The 27,103-nt window shown below is 41.0% G+C and overlaps 1 protein-coding gene across 2 annotated transcripts in view; it reads left to right on the top strand.

Annotated features, from left to right (window-relative positions):
• The window catches only part of LOC140212309 (dual 3',5'-cyclic-AMP and -GMP phosphodiesterase 11A-like), a 251,055-nt gene that overhangs the window by 161,618 nt on the left and 62,334 nt on the right, over positions 1–27,103 (top strand). For both annotated transcript variants that reach the window (XM_072283012.1, XM_072283011.1), the window contains 2 exons: positions 2,281–2,390; positions 14,641–14,731. In XM_072283012.1, coding sequence (XP_072139113.1) covers positions 2,281–2,390; positions 14,641–14,731 — 201 coding nt within the window. The remainder of the gene's footprint in view (positions 1–2,280; positions 2,391–14,640; positions 14,732–27,103) is intronic.

The raw sequence follows: 27,103 nt of genomic DNA, 5'->3' as shown, positions 1-27,103 counted from the left end.
TAGGTCCCCCATACTAGGTTAAGAAACAGTTATTACAGTCAGCCTCCTAAACTAGCGTGGATAACCTCTCTTACCTCAACACTGAACTGATTCCACAACCTATGGACTCACTTTCAAGACTCTACAGCTCATGGTCTCAGTATTCTTTATTTACTTTATTATTATTATTATCATCATCATCATTTTTGTTCTCAGTTCACGCTGGTAAAACCTGAGGTACGGGCAAGGCCAAGTACACTCATTTCTCAATTGCTAGGAACTTTTGGACTATTCTACTGGTTCTGAAGATTTACAAGATATTACTGTGTACCCGAATTGTTTAATGCTATTGTGAAGTGACTTTGCGATTACACCAGTTGTAGATATTACTGTTGGGACAATATATACCTTGTTCATGTTCCATAGTCTTTCAATTTCCTCTTTTAATTCTGCATATTTCAATTGTCTTTCACTGATTGATTTCTGTGAGTTATGTGTGTTTAGAATGGCTAAATCTATTAACTAAGTTGTTCTTGTTTATTTATCCTGCAATATTATATCTGGATGGTTATTATGGATTGTCCTATGTTCTAATACTGGATCGGTCATAATATAATTTGTAGGATTCTGACTCTAAAACTACATCAGGCTTGTATTTATATTAAGGTGTGGTGTCTTTTATGAGTTTGTATTTCAAAGCAAGATTTTGGTGAATGATGAATATGTAAGAAAGATACAGGCATTGGAAATGAGATGCTATTGCAACATCTTGGGTATCTCATACTTGGACCACATCACAAACGAGCAGGTCCGCAAGACCATCTAGCACCACATTGGCTCCCATGAAGACCTTCTCACAACGGTGAAGAAAAGAAAGCTGAGATGGTACGGCCACGTAACAAGATCCAGTGGCCTTGCAAAGACCGTTCTACAAGGAACTGTGGAGGGGAAAAGAAGGAGAGGTAGATAGAGGAAAAGATGGATGGACAACATTAATGAATGGACAGGGAAAACATCTGCAGTGACCCAGGCTCTGGCACACAACCGCGACAGATGGAACAGACTGGTGCAAAGCATGGCATGATGGCGCCTCGACGACTGCACCAGGAGTTAAGGGCACAAGGCAAGGCATTTGCCACTTGATTGCGTTTGTGTAAGTAATCAGATTGAGTTAAATTGCTGCAGGATCCTGTAATGTGCTGGACTGTTTCTGGTTTCTCTCGGCATTTTCTGCGTTTACTGTTGGTCTTTTATTATGTGCTTTTGATAATGCTTTTGGTTAATCATCTGGTCCTGTTTTGTCACAAGGAATCCCTCTGTTTCTGGGAAGAGGTATCCAATTCTGAGCCAGGCCTTCAATGTTTTCTTGTTGACATCTAATTACTATTATTAATATTTTTTATTAATTTGCACAGTTTGCCTTCTTTTGCACATTGATTGTTTGTCAGACTTTGTGTGTAGTTTTTCATTGATTCTATTGTATTTCTTTGTTCCACTGTGATTGCCTACAAGAAAATGAATCTCAGAGTAGTATATGGTGACATATGTACTTCAATCATAGATTTACTTTGAACTTTGAATAGAGTGAATAATAGTTTCCACATAAAAAAATGATGCTTCTGTGAAATAACTGTATTTTAGATCAATGGAGGAGTGGAAAGGGAAGAAAGATAGAGAAAGTTTTGCTTACATAAACTGTCTGTATATTGGCCTCACAATCTGGTGAAGTTAATCCCAAAATATTTAAGCACCAGTAGAATTGATAATCAATATACTGTTAATGAATATTGTTGGGGATGATGCTGTGCCAACTACTATAATGAATCCCTCCACGTAGCATACAACAAGTCAACACATCCAGTGGCATCAGTCACTATGAAAGGGACAGATCTCAGATACAAATATTATTTATCCATATTCATTGCTTATCTGTGGGAACTCTGCAATTAAGGGGCGGTATGGAATACATCCTTTACGCGCATACAGTGTTAAACCACACCTGTGTTTACTTGTCCATAATTGCTGTGCGGATTGTGAATAATTATCCTCTGGAAACTGAGAGCTACTACATAGATTTACACAATAGCTAACCCATTTATCACTGCCTTACACCAACAGAAGTAAAATGGCCCCACAGAATTTCTGGGAACAGGCAGTCTTCTGTCCATGAGACTGAACGTATTACAATGGTATAATGTTTCAATCTGTATAAATTGCCTGTCCTCCTACTCACTATGAAAGTACCTCAGGAGAAATGTTAGTGACTTAAAATTAATTATTTGTCAAATATCCTTCCTTTAGACTGCTGGTTTTCGGGAAATTCTGACTGATATTGAAATTTTAGCCTTGATGGTGGGTTGCCTTTGCCACGATCTTGATCACAGAGGAACAAACAACGCTTTCCAGGAAAAGTAAGTGAAAGTTTATGCCTCTGTGATTTTTTTTTTCAAAACGAAAATAATTGTTAAGTCTTTTCCTCTTCAGCTAGAGAACTGTAAAACAAAAAAAGTCTCCCCCTCTCGCACCATTAGGTGCATCAGATTGCAACTTTGCCATTTCTTAGCATCTGTCTGTTTTACGAGGTTGAGTTGCTAGCTTGACATTCAAGCAAGCATTATGTATACTGGGCCTTTAGTGCAATTTGTGCTTCACTAATGCAGAATAATGAAAGACAATTGTAAAAATAACAAAATATAGAAATCGGGCAGGCTCAGTTAGTATAAATTATTTGGGTAGGGTGGTAGTGTGGCAATTAGTGAAACACCGTGACAGCACCAGCAACTCGGGTTCAATTCCTGCCGCTGTCTGTAAGGCGCTTGTATGTTCTCCTGGTGACTGCATGGGTTTCCTCTGGTCACATTGTATAATAGGGTGGCGGGGGCTCGTTGGGCCAAAGTACCTGTTACCGGGCTGTATCTTTAAATAACATAAAATAAAAACTTTTTTTTCCCGTCAAAATAGCATTTTAAGACATGAAAGGTCCTTCACTTGCACAAATCAACGTTTTCCATTGTTGATGATCTGCTAAAATTATGAATTAGTTTCAATATGTAAACAGCACTCTACCAACATTACAGACTTTATATACATACAGAACTGTGCAAAAGACTTATGCACATACGATATATTTAGCGTGGGTGCCTAACAGTCTTGCTCGGTATTGTATTGTTAGTGTGGAGCGGAGAGCAAGTTTGTAAAGCTGGCAGAGTAAAGGATGTTGGGAATGGCGAGGGTGAAGCACTGTGGGAGGGGTGTGGGACGGGTAGCAGTGAAGGAGTGTTGGGGCGGGAAGTGGTACAGGCGCAGATACACCCCGTCCTGAGACACCAGGCAAGGTCATTTGATTCCAAATAATTGGCTTATTGATCATTGCAGAATGTCTCTCTGGTGCTTCCCACTCCCTCTCCTCTCCGTTTCCCCTTTCCCAACCATGATTCCCCTCTCCCTACTCCCTTCAGATTAGGAAGATAGAAATAGAAACCCATATGAGAATATGTCTATCATCACTCGCATATATCATGAAATCTGTTTTTTTCTGTGACAGCAGTATAGTGCAATACATAAGATTACCATGCAAAAATCTTAGGCACCCTAGCTATATATATGTGCTGAAGACGTTTGCACAGTACCGTAGAAAATGCTGGAGGAAGTCAACTGGTCGGGCAGCATTTACGGAGAGAAATAAACAGTGGATGTTTCAGGCCAAGACCCTTCATCAGGGCGTTTCTCATCCAAAACGTTGACCGTTTATTCCTCTCCATGGATGCTGCCCGACCTGCTGAGTTTCTCTGGCACTTTCTGTGTGTTACTCTTGGATTTCCAGCATCTGTAGAACCTAAACGCAAACAACAGGAATTCTGCAGATGCTGGAAATTCAAGCAACCCACATCAAACTTTGATGTGTGTTATCTGTAGAACCTCTTGTGTTTATGATCTGCAGGAGAAACTCATCAGGCTGAGCAGCATCTGTGGGAGGTAAGTGTTTAGGGTTGGAATACTGAATTCTCCCATTTAAATTTACATTGAACATTTAATTTAAGTGTCCTAAAGGGAGTGCATTGCCCCATTTGCTGGTCACTCAGCTATCCCTTGCTGTGATACTTTCAGCTCCTATTTTTAGTGATATTCCATGCAAAAAATTTTAAAAGCTAGACCTGCAAAAACTGGTCTAATGAACGGTAGCACTGCAGAACTGATTTTGGCAGCAAATTATAGACTTGCATTACATGAGCATTTGTGATTAGCTGAAAACCTTAGTTCCCAATGAACAAAGCCTTGACCCCTAATTCACCTGAAGCCACACTTGTTCATTACTCGCTGTGTGCAGTGACACGTGAAATTGACTAGTAATATGTAATTTTGCTACATTTGAAAATTATGTTCATTGATCAAGAAACTCAATCAAAATAATGATAGGTGAATTTCACATGCAAGTATTATTGATTAAATATATCTGTTATTCAGGCGATCAATTCATATTTTAATTAAAATTCAGGTGGTGGCAGAGTTAAAAATCAAATTCATTTTTTTTGTCCGAAGTAATAATGGGTCATTTATAAGTTCAAGAATATTTAAAAATGACTTAGATGGGGAAGTGGAAGGGTGGGTTAGTAAGTTTGCTGATGACACAAAGGTTAGTGGTGTGTGAATAGTCACAGGAGTTCCCAACCTGAGGTCCACAGACCTCTTGCTTAATGGTATTGGTCCATGGCATTAAAAAATGTATAAAGGGTTGTCGTAGCTTACTGTGGGACATTGATAGGATTGCAGAACTGGGTTGAGAAGTGGCAGATTGAGTTCAGTGTGGAGAAGTGTGAAATGATACACTTCGGAGGTTGAACTTGAAGTCAGGACACAGGTTTGTGGCAGGGATCTTAGCAGTGTGGAGGAGCAGAGAGATTTTGGAGTCCACGCCCACAGATTCCTCAAAATTGTCGCACCGTTTGATAGAGTGGTTAAGAAGTCACTTGGCCCGTTGACCTTCATTAATCAGGGGAATGAGTTCAAGAGCTGTGAGGTAATGTTGCAGCTCTATAAAACTCTGATGATGATGATGACGTTGACTCAGACCCGAGAGGCCAGTGCCAGGCATTTTCATGCCCTACAAGGGGGCAGTTGGAAAGGCTGTGTGGGGCGCCACTCTTCGCACAGACATTTCGCAGTATTATTTTACGAGGCCGAGTGGCGAGCTCAGCATCAACTGGGCGCGGATGGAGAGCGCGTACGGGGGCGGTCTGCCGCTGGATCGAACTGCGCCACCAGCCGACCCTATAAAACTCTGGTTGGACCATATTTGGAAAATTCTGTTTAGTTTTATTCGCCTCAATATAGGAAGGACGTGGAAACTCTGGAGAGGGTGCAGAGGAGATTTACCAGGATACTGCCTGGTTTAGAGACTATATCTTATGAGTAGGGGTTGATCGAGAGCTACATCTTTTCACTTTGAAGCGAGAGAGGATGAGAGGCGACTTGATAGAGATGTATACAGTGATAAGAGGTATAAGAAAAGGAGGATATCCAGAGCTTTTTTCCCATGGTGGAAAAGACTAGTATGAGGAGGCATAATTTTAAGGGACGATAGTATGGGGTATTTCAGAAGTAGTGTTTTTTTACATGGAGCGGTTGCTATGTAGAATAGGCTGCAAGGGGATGATGGTAGAAGCAGATACATTAAGGACATTTAAGAGACTCTTAGACCCATGGAGGAAAGAAAAATGGAGGACTAAGTTGGGTGGAAGGTTCAGACTAGTGTTCCCAACCGGGGGTCTGCGGACCCCTTAGTTAATGGTAGGGGCCCATGGCACAAAAAAGTTTGGAAACCCCTCGTCTAGACTGATCCTGGAGTAGGTTAAAAGATTGCCACAAGATCATCCTCCAAAGGGCCTGTACTATGCTGTAACGTTATATGTTCTATTTATAACTCTGATGGCTCTTGAGACATGGCTCCAATTGGACTATGGCAGCCGCTGACTATCAGGTGCACCCCTGGTAAGTGGAACTTTCAACTCCCTAGATTTAAGTTCGGGTGCACAGATGGAGGCCTGAATTCAGCTGACTTGGAGCTCTTCTACGCCAGACTGGTAACTTCAAATACGTTAGTCCAGGCCAAACCTCAATTGCCCAGGTGTCATTATTAAATGCCAAATATCAAATACTTAGTTTAAAAAAGGATAGAAAATTTGTGCAGCTGACAGAAATGTGCATTCCTCGGTAATTGGTGCTATTTCCATCAACATCAGTGGGGGAATTTATCATTGTTCTTGGCTATATATTCATCCGTTCTTCATTGTGTGCCAGTGATAAATAACCTAGGTTCTACTTCACAAGGATTTCAGTTTCTGAAGTGCAGCTGGCCGTGATTATGAACCTGATGTATTGTTCCGAGAGAGAGTCAGAATGTGAGTTTCATTTTCGCTTTCCTGCTTGACCAATTATGGGGAGTTACAGAAAATAAGCCAATGACTTGGAAGAAAACGTCTTTGAACTCTCTGAGCCAGCTGCTGTCTCTAAAATTCGATATAAATCTAATGGGAGGCCTTTGGGATGGATTCACTGCTTGCTGGCCATTCCTCTGATCTAACTGGAAGAAAATTATAGGGGAATGGTGAAAAGGAAGATGTGCGTCCTTATACCACGTGCAGCTTGAGAGATTGGGCAGATGTGGAGAGGAGATGAGTTGGCAAGTGAGAAGAGCGATTATGTACGAAATATACAAATTATTAGATGTTAAGAATAGATTTATTTGTCACGTGTATATTGAAACATGAAGTGTGTCTTGTGTCAAATCGAATCAGCAAGGATTGTGCTGGGCAAGTGTTGCCACAGTTCCACCACCAACATAGCAGGCCCACAACTCATTAACCCAAAATGGTATATCTTTAGAACGTGGGGAGGAAACCAGAGCACCTGGGGGAAACTCATAGGGTCACAGGGAGAACATGCAAACTCCTTACAGGCAGCAGTGGGAATTGAACCCTGACCTTACAGCTGGCACTGTAAGGTGTTGTGCCAACCATTGGACACACAGTCATAGAGTTCCTTAGCACAGAAACAGGCTCTTTGGCCCAGCTGCTTCATACCACCCAGGGTGGCCATCAAGGCTGGTCCCATTTGATGTGTTTGGCCCCTTTCCCTCTAAATCTGCCCTGTCTATGTATTTTATATGTTGTCAATGTACCTGCCTCAACCATTTCCCCGGTAGCTCATTCCAGATATGGACCACCCTTGGGCTAAAAGATGTTGCACCTCAGGTGCCAACTAAATTACTTCCCTTTCACCTTAAACCTATGTCCTCTCATTTTTGACTCCCCAACCCTAGGAAAAAGACTGTGAGCATTGACCCTGTCTGTGCCCTTCATAGTTTTAAACACCTTTATAAGATCACCCTTTATTATCCTATGCTGCAAAGAATAAAAGTCCCAGTCAGCTCACTGAATGAACTCAATAACTATTAATATAAAATATTAAGAATGCAGAAAATCAGAACATGGCTGTCTGTCACAGAACTCATTTTATTGTTTAATTGAGATTTAAGATTTTCATGAAGTTCTGTGCACGAGTTGGTAAAAATATTAGCCTCAAGGTTTCCCTTAAGATCAAGACAACATGAAAGTTTAAGTTTGTTATAAATTGAAGTTGTTCCTCAATATGCAGTGATAAAGTTGGTTTATGTGAGCCCTTCAGGTATCTGTGCTTATTGAAGATTATGATGCCTTTGTGTTTTTTAAATGATTTTCTTTGACATTAGTAACTGGAAAGGCAATTGCTTACTTTCCTGATTCTAAGCCTCCTGCAGCACCAGCCCCCCAACAATGCAGTTCTGTAGCCCACCAGTTCCATTTCGTAATCCCGCCAGTCCCGTCCCATAGTCCCGCCAGTCCCATCCCATAGTCCCGCCAGTCCCGTCCCGTAGTCCCGCCAGTCCCGTCCCGTAGTCCACCAGTCCCATTCCGTGACCCACCAGTTCTATTCCGTAGTCCCACCAGTGCCATTCTATACCAGTTTAAGCAGAAGAGCAATTAAAGTTGAGATACTTTTGCAGGTTTGCCTTTGCCGTTGATACCAATAGGGACTGTAATTGACCTCATTGACTGTGAACTGTTAAGGGCAGTACTGTAGCATAGTGGTTTACAGTGTCAGCTGTTAAGATCGGGGTTTAACTCCTGCCACTGTCTGTAAGGAGTTAGTACGTTTTCCCTATAACTGCGTGGGCTCCCTCTGGGTGCTTCAGTTTCCTTCCAGTTTCCAAAGATATACGGTTTAAAATTGGTTAGTAAGCTGTGGGCATGCTATGTGGGCCAGAAGCACGGTGACACTTGCCCCCAGCGCACACTCAGGCTATTCTTGCAGTGACATAAATGACACATTTCATTGTATGTTTCAGTGTACAAGTGACAAATAAAGCCAATTGTAAAAGAAAATCTATTTTGTTGAGGATTGATGTGGAGCAGTTCAAACTAAACTTATTATCAAAGTGCATATATGTCAAAACCCTGAAGAGACCACAAGACCATAAGATATAGGAGCAGAATTAGGCCATTTGGCCCATCAACTCTGCATTGCCATTTCATTATGGCTGATCCAATCTTCCACTCAGCCCCAAAATCCTGCCTTCTCCCCTTTCCAGAAGGAAAGCTCTAAAAATTATAGGATTGCAAGTATAATTCCTTATATTTCTGCACCATAGATTGTGCTTGCCGTTGACACTGTATTACTATGAAACAGGCTTTCATGAAATTTCAGGATGCTGGCCCTGAAGACAGGGTGCTTTAATTTATTTATTCTATGTGGCAGCCATTAAAGTTAAATTGAAAAAAATACAAGATGCACATCATGCACTGAATTTCATTTGAAATTGAGTGCTTGCCCAGAAGTATAGGAGCCTTAGGTCCCACGCCATCAGCTTCAAGAACAGTTATTACCCTTCAACCATCAGGCTCCTGAACCTGCATGGTTAACTTCACTCACCTCAACATGGAACTAGTTTCACAACCTATGGACAGACTCTCAGGGCTCTCCAACTCACGTCCTCAATCACTGTTCCCTCTAAGCTGTGTGGGTGCGCGGCCACGCAGTAACTGAAATGCTCTCATGCACGTAGCCTTCGTTACCATGAAGCTGGAACTTTCTTTTATATGTAATGTTAAAATAATGTGTTTTTGCAGTTTTCCGGCCATGCTCAAAGCCGTGTTTGGTCTGCACGGCGGTCTAAAAAAAAAGCAGCAATATCTCAAACCAAAATGTCAACAATTCCTTTCCCCAGTTGCTTCACCTGGTGAGCTCCTCCAGCAATTTGCTTCATCTTTGTTACGTTTTGCAACTCCAAAACTAATTGAAAGAAAAACACGGGAGCCAGGAGATGCGTGTACTCTCAGTTTTACTTTAGTGAGACGTGTACATATGATGTGGTGGCATAATGATGTATGCCATTCACGTACTTCCTACATATAACCTGTAATAAATTACGTAATCAAACAAAGAATGCTTAATCAAACAGTATGTTTACAATTTTGCTCACATATTAATGAAATATTAATTATACAACAAGACTCAAGCATGTACACCCTCTTGTATGTACATCTTACATTTTATAGGTCTATAAGATATAGAAGCAGAATTAGGCCTTTTGGCTCATTGAGTCTGCTCCGCCATTTCATCATGGTTGATACATTTTCTCTCTCAGCTCCAATCTCCTACCTTCTCCCCAAATCTCTTTAAGCCCTGACTAATCAAAAACCGCTGCCTTAAATATACCCAATGACTTGGCCTATGGCAACGAATTTCACAGATTCACCATCATCTGGCTAAAGAAATTCCTCCTCATCTCCGTTCCAGATGGACGTCCCTGTATGCTGAGGTTGTGTCCTCTGGTTTTGTTAACTTGGGGCTGGATGTTTCAGGTTTACAAACCACTGGTTGGATGTTAAAGCTGTCGAAATGTTTGCCACACTTAGTGATGGGGGAACATTAAAAAAATGAAATGATATTTGTACATACAAAGTAGATCTAATTAGTACAAAAGTAAGATTTACTCAATCAAGGTTTTCAAAAATGTATTGAAGTGAACTGAGTAAAGTACTTGTAAATAGTTATTTGCACACTAGGTGGCTCATCAGAGTAAGCACACAGTTAAAATTATGTTTGAGTAAAGTTTTACATCTTCTGCAAAAGCTTGATATCTCTCCTAAAGTACAGAGTCCTGACTGCCCACAGAGATGGGACTGTTCCATTCTTTACAAATATTTATTATTTGTAAAGAATGATGCAGTCCTGTAGAGGTTTTGCTGGCTGCCTGCTCTGCAGAGCCTACTCTTTTATTGGAAATATGGGGGCTGTAAAGAAAAGAGCCATCAGGAGCGTCACAGAGGCTGCTCAGCGACCATGATAACCATGGGTCAAGATCAACGATGCTGCTGGGACTCAGGCTGGTGCCTAATCAACCCAGACTGGGTCGCCTGGGCGAGGGTGTCTGATGTTTAAAAACCCGAAACACCCGATGACCCCCAGTTACATCGCTGATGATGTGTTCCAGCGCGTCCTGATATGTACCTCAGCATCAATATAATTACTTATCAGTAAAGAATCCCATATAATTTTTAGTGGCCTTTTTAATATCTCCAGTCCCCTTCAAATTATGGTACACATTCCCTTTATTTCACACTGTTTGATTGCCTGTTTAAATTGTACCATTAATTGATATTGCCTCTCTCTATTCTTGCCTCTAAAGTGAAGTAGGACTATATGCACAAAGGATTGTGAAACTACAGCTGTCAAACTCTACATGGAGAGAAGATCAGTGCCCATGCAAATTATTTTATATTTTTGTATGACAAAACTATTACAGAGAGCATAGAGCAAACGAGCCTTCCTGAAAGTTGCAATAAGACTACCTTTAATCCCAATGACCAGTCTGATCTCCTTACTGCAATTATCACAAGAACCATACCTGGAACAGTTATCTCCCTAAAACCACCAGGCTCCTGAACCAGCATGAATAACTTCACTCACTTCACATACCACAACTCTGAACTGATTCTGCAACCTACAGACTCATTTTCAAGGACATTTTACAACTCATGTTCTCAGTGTTACTTTGCATTTGCACAATTTGTCGTCTTTTGCACAATGGTTGTCAGTCTTTGTTTATGTATGGCTTTTCATAAATTCTATTGTTTTTCTTTATTTTCCTATAAAAGCCTGAAAGAAAATACATTTCAAGGCATTATGTGGTAACGTATACATTAAATAGTGCCTATAAAAAGTATTCCCCCCCCCCCGGAAGTTTTCATGTTTTATTGTTTTACAACATTGAATCTCAGTGGATTTCATTTGACTTTTTTCCCCACTGATCAACAGTATCAAAGTGAAAACAAATTTCTACAAATTGGTCTAAAATTATTACAATTATTTAACAGAAAATAATTGATTGCATAATTACTCACCCCCTTCAAGTCAGTATTTAGTAGATGAAGTTAATGAAGTGCAGTGTTCGGCTTATGGCATTAAGTCTGATGGCCAGAAAGCTCAATTTTGGTTTCATCAGACCATAGAACCTTCTTCCAGCTAACTAGAGTCTCCCACATGCCTTCTGGCAAACTCTAACTGAGATTTCATGTGAGCTTTTTTCAACAGTGGCTTTCTCTTTGCCATTTTCCCATAAAGCTGTGACTGGTGAAGCACCTGGGCAGCATAAGGATCACCTGAGATGAAGAGTCCTTGAAAGTTAATCCATTGATTGTGGGAACATTTCAATGATGGGCCAAGTGAAGTTATCCCCTCTAGTTCAAGAGCCTGATGGTCTGAGGGTTAATAACTGTTCCTGAACCTGGTGGTGTGAATCCTGAGGCTCCTGTGCCTTCTTTCTTGTGGCAGTAGAGGAAGAGAGCATGTCCTGGGTGATGGGTGTCTCTGATAATTATGCTGCTTTCCTGTGACAATGTTTCATGTAGATGTGCTCAATGGTGGGAGGGTTTTACCCGTGATGGACTGGACTATATCCATTACTTTTTGTAGTGCATACAGGGCCTACAAGAAGTATTCACCCCCCCCCCCCACCCTTTGGAAGTTTTCATGTTTTATTGTTTTACAACTTTGAGTCACAATGGATGTGATTTGCCTTTTTTGACACTGATCAACAGAAAAAGACTCTTTCGTGTCAAAGTGAAAATAGATCTTTACAAAGTGATCTGAATTAATTACAAATATAAAGCATAGAATAATTGATTGCACAAGTATTCACCCCCTTTAATATGACACCCAAATCATCACTGGTACAGCCTATTGCTTTTAGAAGTCACATAATTAGGTAAATGGAGATCTGTGTTTGGAGACCTGTGTACAGTCAAGGTGTTTCAATTGTCTTCAGTAAAAATACACAAGTATCTGGAAAGTCCAACTGCTGGTGAGTCAGTATCCTGGCAAAAACAACACCATGAAGATAAATGAACACTCCAGGAAACTCTGCAAAGAGGTTTTCGAAAAGCGCAAGTCAAGAGATGGATACAAGAAATTTTGAAGTCACGGAATATTTTAAGTCACTGGATGTGGAAACCATAGAAAGGGTGCAGAGGAGATCTACAAGGATGTTGCCTGGATTGGGGAGCATGCCTTATGAGAATAGGTTGAGTGAATTTGATCTTTTCTCCTTGGAGCGGTGGAGGATGAGAGGTGACCTGATAGAGGTGTACAAGATAATGAGAGGCATTGATCGTGTGGATAGTCAGAGGCTTTTTCCCAGGGCTGAAATGGCTAGCATGAGAGGGTATAGTTTTAAGGTGCTTGGAAGAAGTACAGAGGAGATGTCAGGGGTAAGTTTCTTTACGCAGAGAGTGGTGAGTGTGTGAAATGGGCTGCCAGCGGCAGCGGTGGAGGCGGAAAAGATTGGGTCTTTTAAGAGACTCCTGGATGGCTACATGGAGCCTAGAAAAATAGAGAGCTATGGGTAAAGCCTAGGTAGTTCTAAGGTAGGGACATGTTCGGCACAGCTTTGTGGGCCGAAGGGCCTGTATTGTCCTGTAGGTTTTCTCTGTTTCTAATATCCCTTGGAGTACAGTTAACTCAATCATCTAGAAATGGAAAGAATATGGCTCTTGAACTAGAGGGGATAACTTCACTTGCCCCATCATTGAAATGTTCCCACAATCAATGGATTAACTTTCAAGGACTCTTCATCTCAAGTGCTCCATATCTATGGCTTATTTGTTTATTATTATTACTTTCTTTTTATATTTGCACAGTTTGTTTTCTTTTGCACATGGGTTGAACACAGAGTTAGTCCAGTCTTTCATTGATTCTGTTATGCTTAATATTCTATTATGGATTTATTGACTATGTCCGCAAGAAAATGAATCCGCAGGGTTGTATATGGTGACATATATGTACCTTGATAATAAATTTACATTGAACTTTGATAATAAGTTTTACTTTGACCTTTGAACTATTGTGTCAGTGAACTGTCTAGGGCTCTGCTCTTGGGGGAGGGGAGGAGGGAGTGGAATGGTGAATTGGATAGACGGATGATACATCTGAGAACAGGAATGTGTTGTAAGACAAGTCCAAAGCAGTGCACACAGGGATCTTCCCTGTAGTCATGCACTCAGGGAAGTTTTCACTTTGCTCAGAATTACATTGAGAAGTTTGTGCCAGTGGCTGCTGTTGTTGGAATCTGGAGCAGCAAGCAGACTGTCGGAGGAGCTCAGCGCGTTGAACAGCATCTGTTTGGGAGAAGGAAATGTAGGGTTTTGACCTGAAACTTTGACAATTCCTTTCCCCTCACAGATCCATACAACCCCATGGGTCAATTTATCCTGTTAATTCAGTGACATCCCCTAAATCTAAAACACCACCTCTTAATAAGACCTCGTATTGCAGCTACTCTCAGTAAAACGTTAACCACTCTGCACTGTCTACCCATGACTTACTTTCTGAATAATTTAGTGAACTACTAGCTTTAATTTAAATTTATAAATATGAAAACTTCAGAATCAGGATTAATATATCTGGCATATGTCATGATATTTGTTGCTTTGTGCCAGGAGTACAGTGCAATAGATAATAAAAACTATAAATTAGTCAAAAGTATATATAAAAAAGAAAATTAAATTAAGAGTGCAAAAAGAGAGGGGGAAAATACTGAGGTAGGGTTCATTGGTCATTTAGAAATCTGATGGTGGAGGGGAAGAAGTTGTTCCTGAAACATTGAGTGTGTGCCTTCAGGCTCCTGTACCTCCTCATTGATGGTAACAATGAGAAGAGGACATGTTCTGTGTGATGGGGTCCTTAATGATGAATACTGCCTTTTTGAGGCATCGGCTTTTGAATTTGCCCTCGATTCTGGGGAGACCAGTACCCATGATGGAGCTGGCTGAGCTTACAACATTCTGCAGCTTTTTCTGACCCTGTGCAGTGGCCCCTCCATAGCAGACGGTGATGCAACCAGTCAGAATGCTCCCTGCGGTACATTGGTAGGCATTTTGGATCTGTAAAGTATGGATTAAAGCACAAATGAGCTACCCTTGTAAGTGCATTTCGATTCCACAAACAACTGCAGCTACGGATGCTCACTGCGACTTTTTAATTTCCATTTAATGAACCAATGGATGCCTGAGCACAAGTAGTTTACCAGCCGAGCTCTGATGACTCGTGCATTTGATTCCCTTGCAGGAGCGGATCAGCTTTAGCACAGCTGTATGGGACATCTGCCACTTTGGAGCACCATCACTTCAACCATGCTGTAATGATATTGCAGAGTGAGGTAAGCAAAGGAAAAAAAAACACTGACTCCAGGCAAAAATATACCCACAATTTGCAAATGCATTATAAAGCAGGAAAGGGGGATCAATTTTTTAATAAACATGGTTGCTGAGCTGCAAAATGTCATGGCTTATAAATTATACTTTTATATAGTTATAGCATTCAACTATAGAATTTATAGTGTGGTAATTATTAAGCCTAACTCTTAATATCAAATATATATGCATGACTGCCCCCTCGATGTAAAAGCCTAGCAAAGCTGAGCTTTTATTACAAATGAAAGTTTATGCTTACGAGGATTCTTTATGACGAACCAAGTTGATTAGTGCCACACAATTGGTTTGTTAGCCAATAATTTATGTCACCACATTTTTTTTAGCCAAGCATGGTATCAGATGAATTGTTATCCCTATATGCCAGCCATCCTTAGTTATGTATGAAACAGTGATACAGGTTCTAAGCCATTACTCCTTACAAGTTGTCATTTGAATATAATTATTGAAATACTAACACAGATTTATCTAGAAGATGGAATTCAGTGGAAAGCCAAAGCCTTTCTTCTATCTTCACTGCAGCAGCCATTTTGTACCTGGACTTGATGGAATCTTCCAGCAAATATCTTTAAAATGAGACAAGTTATCTAGGATGATTTTTTTTGGGGGGGGGGGGGAAGCTCTCCATATGAAAACACATGGCATGTCTTCATTTAAAAAAAGGTCCCAATTAAGGCAGAGAGAGTAATGTTGAAAATTTGCAAGGTTAATGTCATAAAATGAAATAGACACATGTGCAGATGATAGAAATACTTTTCAGTTATCAGTCAGATTGTTAATTGGGATGGGCTTTAACTTGTCACTGAGATTTTGATCATTTTCACTCTTACTAGTTGTATGCAAATTGACCCTGTACTTATGTTGGGTTTGGGGGATTGATTTCTATGGGCAAGTAGCAGGACCTTAAATTTCCTATTTGCAAACCTTTGTGATAACTCCTGGCAACTGTGCACTTGAACCTAAAATTTTGCTGGTTATCCACACTCTTAAGTGGGCACTTCCATAAGTTATATAGCTTTGATTCTTCAAGTCTTCTCCCAAAATCTTACATTTATCCAAGCTAACCTGTATTTTTAATGTTTTGGCTTTTTCTGCTAAGTTTATCTTTTTGAACTTTCCCTCCCATTTGTATGCTTTGGAAAATTTTGAGAAGATTCAAGATGTCATATCCAGCATACAAGTGTAAAGAAGAACAAAATAATTGTTACTCTGGATCCGATGGAACACCAAAAAAAAGATAAGGAACACACTAATAAAAAAAGCACAATAAATATAATACATAAGATAGCTTATATAAATAGATTGATTTATGTCCATAAAGTGACGCTAGGCACAGGCTGGCTCTGACAGGAAATGATAAAGTAGTGATGGGGAGGGGTGTGTTGAGGTGGGTTAGTGGGTGGAGGTGTTGATCAGTCTTACTTCTTGGGGAAAGTAACTGCTTTTGAGTCTGGTGGTCCTGGCATGGTGGTCCTCCTCGATGACAGTGGGGCAAACAGTCAGTGAGCAGGGTGGGTGAGATACTTCATGACATTGCTGACCTTTCTCTGGAAACTTTCTGTATTTACTGTATGTCTAAAGCAAATATCCAAGTCCAAGTCATCCATTATAAGCATGGATAAAGATGGGCAGCAGGGCTGACCATCAATTTGGAGGTGTAAGGATCTTCTATCTACTCTTAGAGTGTGAAGTGCTACATTCAAAAAGAATGCCAAAAATGGCACCCAGCTTATGTTGCCATACTACGATTAAAAAATCCTGGTGTCAGACGCATCCCATTATGGAAATGCAACCTCCAAGCGATTTAATTCCATCTAAGGCTTTTGGTCAAGTGAATGCATGTACTAATGTAAGTGAGCTTCATTATGATTGAAGGTTGGTAAATAGAACGATGTTGTTTTGCTCCTGGGTATTGATGGTAAACAGCTCAGTATCAGAACCAGAATCAGGTTTAATATCACCTACATATGTTGTGAAATTTGTTGTTTTGTGGCCACAGTACAGACCAATAATGTAAACATACTATAAATTACAATAATATTAGTAATATATATACACACACACACACACATATATATATATATATATATATACACACACACACACACACACACACACACATACACTAAGTAGTACAAAAAGAGAACAAAAATCGTGAGGTTGTGTTCGTGGGTTGGTTTAATTTCTGTTTGGAAATCTGATGGCAGAGGGGAACACGCTGATCTTAAAATATTTGAGTGTGTATCTTCAGCCTCCTGTACCCGCTCTCTGAATTAGCAGTAAGAAGCGAGCATGGCCTGGGTGGTGGGGGTCCTTAATGATGGATTCTGCCAATGTACAATATGAATGGACATTGCTTTCCCAGTCCTTTCTATTATCCAAGGTTTGATATGGATAACCTGAACTTTATCAGCCAATGAGTGGTCATGGTTCTGCTACTGGAAGTGGGGTGAATGCTGCTTTTATGGCATTGGTGTAAATTTATTTTGCTAAGATGTCCAGTTCTTTAAACTGATACAGATTAATTGCCAACAAAGCCATGGCAGTTGGATCCTAATGCAGATAGGTACAAAGTCATCACGTGTATAGGGCCAAGTAATAAATGGTTATGAGGACACACAGTCCCCTTTTATTGTCATTTAGTAATGCATGCATTAAGAAATGATAAAAATGTTTTTCCAGAATGATATCACAAAAACACATGACAAATCGACTTAAAAACTAACAAAAACCACATAATTATAACTTATAGTTACAACAATGCAAAGCAATACCATAATTTGATAAGAACAGACCTTGGCACAGTAAAAGTCTCAGAGTCTCTCAAAGTCCCATCATCTCCAGCACCTCCAACTTGCCGGTGCAGCATCCTGGAAACATCCGACAACAGTCCGACTCCGAGCCCGTCCGAAAAACTCCGAGCCTCCGACCACCTATTCGACACCGAGCACCATCTCTGCTGAGCGTTTCGACCCCGGCCCCGACAACAGGCGATACGCAAAGCCGAGGATTTGGGGCCTACGTCTCCGGAGATTCTCGATCGCACAGTAGCAGCGGCGGTGAAGCAGGCATTTCAGAAGTTTCTCCAGCTGTTCCTCTGCACTTTCACGGCTATCCCCATCAAATCCTGATTGATGCATGGCCCCCTAGTTACACATATCGATAATCATTCGGAACGGCCGTGCGCGCCATGTTGCGCCGCCATCTTATCCTCCCTCCTCTTAAAATAAAAGTCAAAGAGGTTTTATGAATCCAGGTACACTATGTACAAGATAAGACAATAAGACCGTAAGATATAGGAGCAGAATTAAGCTATTTAGCATATCGAGTCTGCTGCTCCATTTCATCATGCCTGATCCGATTTTCCTCTCAGCCCCAATCTCCTGCCTTCTCTGCGTATCCCTTCGTGCCCTAACCGATCAAGAATCTATTAACCTCTCCCTTAAATATACGTAAAGATTCGGCCTCCACAGCTGCTTGCGGCAGAGAATAGCACTGATTCACCATTCTCTGGCTAAAGAAGTTCCTCCTCATCTCCGTTCTAAAAGGATACCCCTCTATTCTGAGACTGTGTCCTCCAGTCTCAGACTCTCCTACCATAGAAAACATCCTTTCCACATCCACTCTATCAAGGCCTTTCACTATTTGATAGGTTTCAATGAGATTACCCCTCATTCTTCTGAATTCTGGTGAATACAGGCCCAGAGCTATCAAATGCTCTTCATATGACAACCCATTCAATCCTGGAATCATTTTCATGAACCTCCTTTGAACCTGCTGCGGTTTCAGCACATCCTTTCTGAGATAATGCGCCTAAACCTGCTCACAATACTGTGTGGCCTCACCAGTGCTTTATAATATTCCAAAATTACATCCTTGCTTTTACATTCTAGTCCTCTTGAAATGATTGCTAACATTGCTTTTGCCTTCCTCACCACAGAATCAACCTGCAAATTAACCTTTAGGGAATCCTGCACAAGGACTCCCAAGTTCCTTTGCACCTCAGTTTTTTGTATTTTCTCTCCATTTAGAAAATAGGTATGAAAGAGGAATTCATTCTTTCTACAAATTTAAGGGTCAAGAAACCTTAAACCAGGAATGGAGTTCTCAGCATCTAAAGCCTCTCTGTCACTTAGTGTGGTCACCAGGTTTGATGCAGTGATGACATGGCAGCTGACTGGTACTACATCTCTTCCCAAGATGCATTGCCCATTACCTAGCAACTGTCTCTCTATCGCTCAATGTGGTAACCAGGTTTGACACAACGATGTCATGCCTGCTGACTGATACCTACATCTCTTCTCAAGATTCATTGTCCACTAGGCCTAATTCTAAAGGGACTACAGTAATGGAATATTAGTGCTAAATTTAGAAAGCATATCAAGAAATGAATTTTGACAATAAAGCTTTGGTTAAACTACACATAGAACAGTTGTTTAGTAATGGGCAATGCATCTTGGGAGGAGATGAGGTATCAGTCAGCTGCCATATCATCATTGCATCAAACCTGGGGACCATATTGGTGACAGAGAGACTTGTATGGAATAATTGCTCAGTAATGGGCAATGCATCTGGGGAAGAGTTGGAGTATCGATCAGCTGCTGTATCATTGCTGCGCCAAACCTGGGTCACCAGACTAAGTGACAGAGAAGCTTTAGGTGCTGAAAAGCCCAATCTCAGTCCAAGGTTTTTTGGCTCTTAAATCTGTAGAGAGAATGAATTCCTCTTCAACATCTTGAACCAATATTGTGTCTTTAATCTGGATAAAACTTACCTCCAAGGCTTTATCAATTGTATAGAAGCCAAACTATAAAAGGAAACACATCTAGCAGCAAATCATAAATACAAGAGATTCTGCAATGCTGAAAATCCAGAGCAACAGACAAACAGCAATGTTCTTGTTGCCCTCCTTGAAGGTAAGCTTGGTCTTGAAAAAGGAACAATTAAGAAGTTTAAATTTCAGTCAATAGAAAATAAACGATAGATAATAGGTGCAGGAGTGGGTCATTCAGCCCTTCAAGCCAGCACCACCATCCACTGTGATCATGGCTGATCATCCACAATCAATACCCTTTTCCTGCTTTCTCCCCATATCCCTTCACTCTGCTATCTTTAAGAGCTCTATCTAACTCTTTTTTGAAAGAATCCAGAGAAATGGCCTCCACTGCCTTCTGAGGCAGAGCATTCCACAGAACTACAACCCTCTGTGTGAAAAAGTTTTTCCTCAACTCCGTTCTAAATTGTCTACCCCTTATTCTTAAACTGTGGCCTCTGGTTCTGGACTCCCCAAGCATCGGGAACATGTTTCCTGCCTCTAGCGTGTCCAATCCCATAATAATCTTATATGTTTCAATCAGATCCCCTCTCATCCTTCTAAATTCCAGTGTATACAACCCCAGTCGCTCCAATCTTTCAACATATGACAGTCCCGCCATCCCGGGAATTAACCTCGTGAACCTACGCTGCACTCCCTCAATAGCTAGAATGTCCTTCCTCAAATTTGGAGACCAAAACTGTACACAATATTCCAGGTGTGGTCTCACCAGGGCCCTGTACGACTGCAGAAGGACCTCTTTGCTCCTATACTCAATTCCCCTTGTTATGAAGGCCAGCATGCCATTGGCTTTCTTCACTGCCTGCTGTACCTGCGTGCTTACAAAGAATCAAGCAAGAATTACAAAGTAATCCGTGGTGACTATGATAACATGTATATGTCAAATGACTGCATTGCAGGAACCACTCCAGAACTTGCAGAATCTTTTGTATTGAAAATAACTATTTAACATGTTGGTATTGTGATAATCTGAAGAAAGACATGTAGCTGCTATACCATAAAAAAGAGCTCTAATTCATAAGGGCTTGGAGCATGCAGTTCTGTAATGGTAATCCTGAGAAGAAACACAGATGGCAAAAGAAAATCAAGGGTTCTGTGTCATCTTTGAGCATTTCTTTATCTGGCATTCATCTGAAATTCCAATGGGGCCTGAGCCTACTTTATAACAGAAATAACTGTCACTAAAATTTCAGCTGCAAAGCCGACTGCTTGCTCACCCATTTAGGATGGTGCCATAAAATCTTACCATAAAACAGCAACCACTGCTTTAGGCTACACCCTTCTCCCCCACCCTAGCCCTTTCAGCTAGCCCACAGCTTTACAGCCAGAAGTCACTGAACCCTTGACTCTGTATATTATGATGGTGCACTCCTTTAAAAAAAAGAGAATATGTTATCATGACCTTTAATTAAATTAGTACATATATTTTTAAAGTCTGTATCAATTCCGTAAATGCCAATTGCCTGTTTACAGGAGTACATTTGGGACCAAGTAGAGAAGAGGCAACTTTGTCTTTGTTCCCTAAAATGCAAACATAGTGAGCCCGTGACTGTTTTACACTCGCATAAAAAAGAGAAAAAAAAATTATCTGGAATAATTAATGAACCCTGAGGCAGTTGAACATTTCCAAACACTGGCCCAATAGAAAGCAGTTTTCATCATTAATGTATCATAAGCTATTCAGTGAAAGAAGATTAAAATATAAATCAGCTTCAATCTTCCATATCCATAGGGAACAACATGAAAAAGATGTGCGAGTAATTTTTAATAAATAATAATCCTCAAACTTTTTTTTATCATCTTTGCATTTTAAAGGCCAGATATTCTCCTTGAAGCACTCTTTTTTTACTTCAGTAAACTTTGGGTTCTTAGTAAGTTCGAGAAACAACTCCCAGGAGCCCTGAGAGAAATGATTCAAAGCTTTACAGTTCATTGAAATCTTACGGAAATCTGCATATAATAATAAGGTTTAAAGTTCAAAGTAAATTTATCACCAAAGTACATATATGTTACCATGTTATGTTAAATGAACTGAGATTCATTTTCTTGTAGGAATTCACAGTAAATACAAAGAATCAATGGAATACCACACACAGCAAGATGCACCAGCGTGCAAAAAGCAACAAACGGTGCAAAGACAAAAAAAACAAACAAAATAATAATGATAAATAAGCATTAAATATTGAGAACGTGAGATGAAGATTCATTGAAAGTGAGCCCGTAGGTTGTGGAGACAGTTGGGGTGAGTGAAGTTTTGTAAAGTTGTGCTTTGGTGCAAGAGCCTGATGGTTGAGGGGTAATTACTGTTTGGGAACCTGGTGGTAAGAATCGTGAGGCTCCTGTACCTCCTCCCTGATGGCAGCAGTGAGAAGAGAGCATGACCTGGAAGGAGCGTTCTTTGACATTTTAGCTGTGAATCAATCAGCTCTAGCCAAACGCCTGACCAAAGATATTTGTGAGATTCCCATTAATTGTGGTGTTGGTCCTTGTGCAGGTGCCAAATGCTGAAAGCTGACATCAGGATGCTGAGAATTGGTTCTGGTGCTAGGTAAAAGGAAGGGAAACGGTACAGCTTGAACTATCATGGACCAATGCTGCTTCTTCCCATGGTCGCACTGAAATCAGACTGCAAAATATCTAATGCTTGCTTCTGAATTGATCTCTCTTGTCTCCTGTAAAGTTTGGTCCTATGAGCCACTTAATAACGAGGCAGAGCATGTGCAATTTGGGCCAACACACATCCACAAAATGCTGGAGGAACTCAGCAGGTCATACAGCATACCTGGAAAGGAATAACCAGTCGATGTTTTGGGCCGAGACTCTTCATCACGTCTCGGCTTGAAACATTGACTTTATATTGCCCAAAACTTTGAAATATCCTCCAGCATTTTGTGTGTGTTACTCCGGAAATCCAGCTTCTGCAGAGTCTCTTGTGTTTGCGATTTGGGTTCCTCAGAAGGTGATTGTACAGTTAAAAAAAATAAGTTCTCCTTCATTTTCATTCTAAATGGACATCCCTCTATTCTGAAGCTGTTCCCTCTGGTCCTAGACTTCCTCCACTGTAGGAAACATTCTCTCCACATCCACTCTATCAAAGCCTTTCAACATTTGATAGGTTTCAATAAGCCCCTCCACCTTATTTTTCTGAATTCCAGTGAGCACAGTCCCAAAGCCATCAAATGCCCCTCGTACGATAAGCCTTAAAGCATATTAAAATTAAAGCATGTCATTTTGATTAGATATTTTATTCATTTCTCTGACAATGAAGTTTCAGAAATATTTTAAGAAATTTTAAGTACACTAGGTGTAAAGGTAACAATAAAGATCAGCTATATTTGTTACATCCTCAAAAGACACAGTGAAATACATTGTTTGCGTCAGTAACCAGTACAGCCCGCAAGTGTCGCTATGCTTCCGTCACCAACATGGCCTGCTAATAATTTACTAATCCTTACTAATCTGTATGTCTTTGGAATAGACAATAGGTGCAGGAGTAGGCTATTCAGCCCTTCGAGCCAGCACCACCATTCACTGTGATCATGGCTGATCATCCACAATCAGCACCCTTTTCCTGCCTTCTCCCCATATCCCTTCACTCCGCTATCTTTAAGAGCTCTATCTAACTCTTTTTTGAAAGAATCCAGAGAATTGGCCTCCACTGCCTTCTGAATGTGGAAGGAAACCAGAGACCCAGAGGAAACTCTCACAGTCACAGGAAGAAAGTACAAACACCTGACAGACAGCAGCGGGAATTGATGCTGGAAAAGTTACAATAGTTGCTATGCTACCGTGCCACTGTAATCACAACCTAACTGATAGTAAAATTTAAATCTACATTCTTGATACAATTTCAGAATCTGACTCAGGTTTATTATCACTGATACTGTATATGTTGTGAAATGTGTTTTTTGCAACATTATATTCTTTAAATATTGTCCAGTTAACATCACCACCACCATATCCAAATGAAGCTCCAAGTCGGAAACAACCACTCAGAAGCAGAAACAAGTAAAATATTTGTCTGCAAGCTGATATTCACACGTGCCCCCACTTCCATTTGAGTTTGCCAGACCTGCATATCTAGCTAGAGTCAAAGAGTCATGAAAAGTACAGCACAGAAACAGGCCCTTTGACCCATCTAGTCTGTGCTGAAACCATTTAGACTGCCTAGTCTCATTGACCTGCACCAGGACCATGTCCCTCCATATCCCTACTATACATGTCCAAGCTTCTCTTAAATGCTGATATCGAACTTGCATGCACCACTTGTGCTGGAAGCTCATTCCACACTCTCACAACCCTCTGAGTGAAGAAGTTTCCCCTCATGTTCCCCTCAAATTTTTCATCTTCCATCCTTAACCCGTGACCTCTAGTTGTAGTCCCACCAAAGCTCAGTGGAATAAGCCTGCTTGCACTTCCCCTGTCTATACCCCTCATAATTTTGTAGACCTCTCTCAAATCTCCTCTCAATCTTCTACACTCTACTTTTTTATTCTCTTGGCTATTTTAATTTATTATTCACAGTTGCTTTTATACCAATTCAAAGTGCTGATTAAAGGTTTCTGTTTGATTCTGAATCAACCAGAGCCAAGCCATAGTTCAAACATTAACTGAAAAGGTGTTCCTTACTTTCTCCAGGCAACCATAGCTTACTGATCAATTATGTTTGAGAGGAAGAAATATTCACATATTCCGATAGTAATAAAGTAGATAATTGGGATTTAATGGGTTATTTCAAAATCCCATTGGTTGTGATTTTGGAATTCCATTTCAAGAATCATATGTCCATGCATTTGATACAAGAAATTAAAATTAAAATCACTAGTTCCAGATTTCGGACTTGTGGACTCAGTTACTGAGTCACTGAATCAGTGGCTAATTTCGGTGAAGAACAATCCCACTGCTCTCTCATCTATCTCAACACTGCAATGGGACTACTAGGACCTTATTCTATATGGGAGGGTTAGGTGGGTTCCTCAGGTCCAGTCCGACTCAGGCATGTTTTCTCATCTGGCCTTGACCTTCCCCACCTCAGCTGTGGGCCAGGTGTCAAACTGGACGCTGATTCCTTCATTTAACGTGCCGATCCCTGTGCTGTGTTACGAGCAAGCTGGTTATTCCTGTCAGAGGAAATCTCCAAAGCTGTTTCCTCTCCCATTAGTGTTTGCCTTAAAAGGAGTGAATTCAGATTCCAACATGGGGTAGAAAAATGATCACATTTTTAAAATGTTGTCACAGTCTGAGACTGGCATTTTCCTGTAATGTTTCACTGATTTACCCCCACCCCACCCCACCCCACCAGAACTAAAGCAAGATGGCAGCTGTGTGCTTCAGGAACAACTCTGTAGTATTTGAGATTATAAACCTGAGGAAATACTACAGCGTACATTGAGGAAGTACTGTTTATTTTTGTGTTTAGAGATACAGCACAGTGACAGGTCCTTCTGACACAAAAAGCCAGCTCCGCTCAGTTACCACCATGTAACCAATTAAACTACTAACCTTTATCTTTGGGATGTTGGGGGAAATCAAAGCACCTGGACAAGGCCCATGTGGTCGTGGGGAGAATGTACAGACAGGGATGGGAATCGAACCCGGGTCACTGGCACTGCAAAACATTACACTACTCTCACAAAAAATGCTGGTGAACACAGCAGGCCAGGCAGCATGTATAGGAAGAGGTACAGTCGACGTTTTAGGCCCGGACCCTTCGTCAGGACTAACTGAAAGAAGAGATAATAAGAGATTTGAAAGTGCGAGGGGGAGGGGGAGATCCGAAATGGTAGGAGAAGACAGGAGGGGGAGGGGTGGATCTAAGAGCTGGAATGTTGATTTCTCCCTCTCTTTTTTCTCCCTCTGTCCCTCTCACTATAACTCCTTGCCTTCTCCCCACCTCCGGCTCCCCTCCCCCCTTCTCTTTACCCCAGGCTTCCCATCCTATGATCCTCTCCCTTCTCCATCTCTTAGATCCACCCCTCCCCTCCTGTCTTCTCCTGTCATTTCGGATCTTCCCCTCCCCCCCACTTTCAAATCTCTTACTATCTCTTCTTTCAGTTAGTCCTGACGAAGGATCCTGGCCTGAAACATCGACTGTACCCCTTCCTATAGATGCTGCCTGGCCTGCTGCGTTCACCAGCATTTTTTGTATGTGTTGCTTGAATTTTCAGCATATGCAGATTTCCTCGTGCTTGCATTACGCTCTTCTCCCTTGCCGTCCCTTACTGTGAGGATAGTCCACACTGGTGTTTATGACAGAAATATTTAATCGTAATATCCTCACAGTGCAGCATAATCTGTAAATGTTATATAAAATAACTGCCATAGACTTGCAAGCTCAGGGAAAAGAGGAAATTGGCCAAAGAAATGGAGGATTTGAGAAAGTTTATGCCAAACCACTGCAGAAATAACTCTGAAGACTTTTAAATGTAGAAAGGAGATGGGTTACACCTAAACCCGGAGCTTTGTAAGAATTTTGCAACAGGAGCTAAGAATGAATTGAACATCAAACCAGAGTAGGAAGGCCAAAACCTTGTGGTCCTTGATTCCCTCAACATTGAAAGATTTTTTAGTATCTCTTTCTTGGTATACTCAGTGCTGAACCTTCACAGCCCTCCTGGGGAGCAAGTTCCAAAGATTCACTACATTCTGAATGAAGATGTTTCTTTAAACTCAGTGCTATATAGCCGTCCCTATATTATGAGACACTGACCCCCAGTTCAAAATACTGCAGGCAGACGAAGTATCATATCTGCATATGGAGTTACGTGGTGGCATGACAGCTAGTGTAACACTATCATAGTGACAACAACCTGGGGTCAGTTCTGGCACTGGCTGTACCTTCTCCTTGTGACCAGGTGCTCTGGGTTCACCCCACATTCCAAGGAAGAATAGGTTAGTGGGTAAATTGCTCACGTAAGTGTAATTGGGCACATGGGGTTACTGTTCTGTATCTCTAAATAAACTCTGTAAATACAAAACTCATAATTTTACCTAGCTGAGCCCTGTAAGACTTTGGTATTCTCAAAGATAACATTTCTCAACACGGAAGAATGTAGATCCAATCTGCCTTGCCCCTTCTCAAGGGTCAAATTCCTGGAATCAAACTGGTCAAACCTTGTTGTGTTTTCTCAATTGCAATTATCTTTGTTACATAAGGAGACCAGAGCTCAGCATTATATCTCTGTTTGCATTCTCATCAGGGACCTATTCATTTGAGTATGACACCATATGTACTGAACTCAGTGGCTCTGTGTGGATCTCTCTGTATTTGGCCTCACACTGTTCCAATGAAGCTGAATATTAACTGAAGAAACAACATTTTATCTTACAGCTTAATGCAATGCAGCCGCCATGAATAAACACTTAAGTTCATCAATTTCGGCTAACCAGCCTCTGCAGTTTGTATCAGATCTGAGGAAAGATCATCAACCTGTCACGCTTACTCTGTGTTCTGTCTCTGCAGACACTGTCTGACTTGCTGTGTATT

This window comes from Mobula birostris, chromosome 19 (assembly GCF_030028105.1).
Source record: "Mobula birostris isolate sMobBir1 chromosome 19, sMobBir1.hap1, whole genome shotgun sequence".
Lineage (NCBI taxonomy): Eukaryota > Metazoa > Chordata > Chondrichthyes > Myliobatiformes > Myliobatidae > Mobula > Mobula birostris.
Note: the sequence above shows the minus strand (reverse complement) of the source record. Positions and strands in the feature narration are given on the sequence as shown.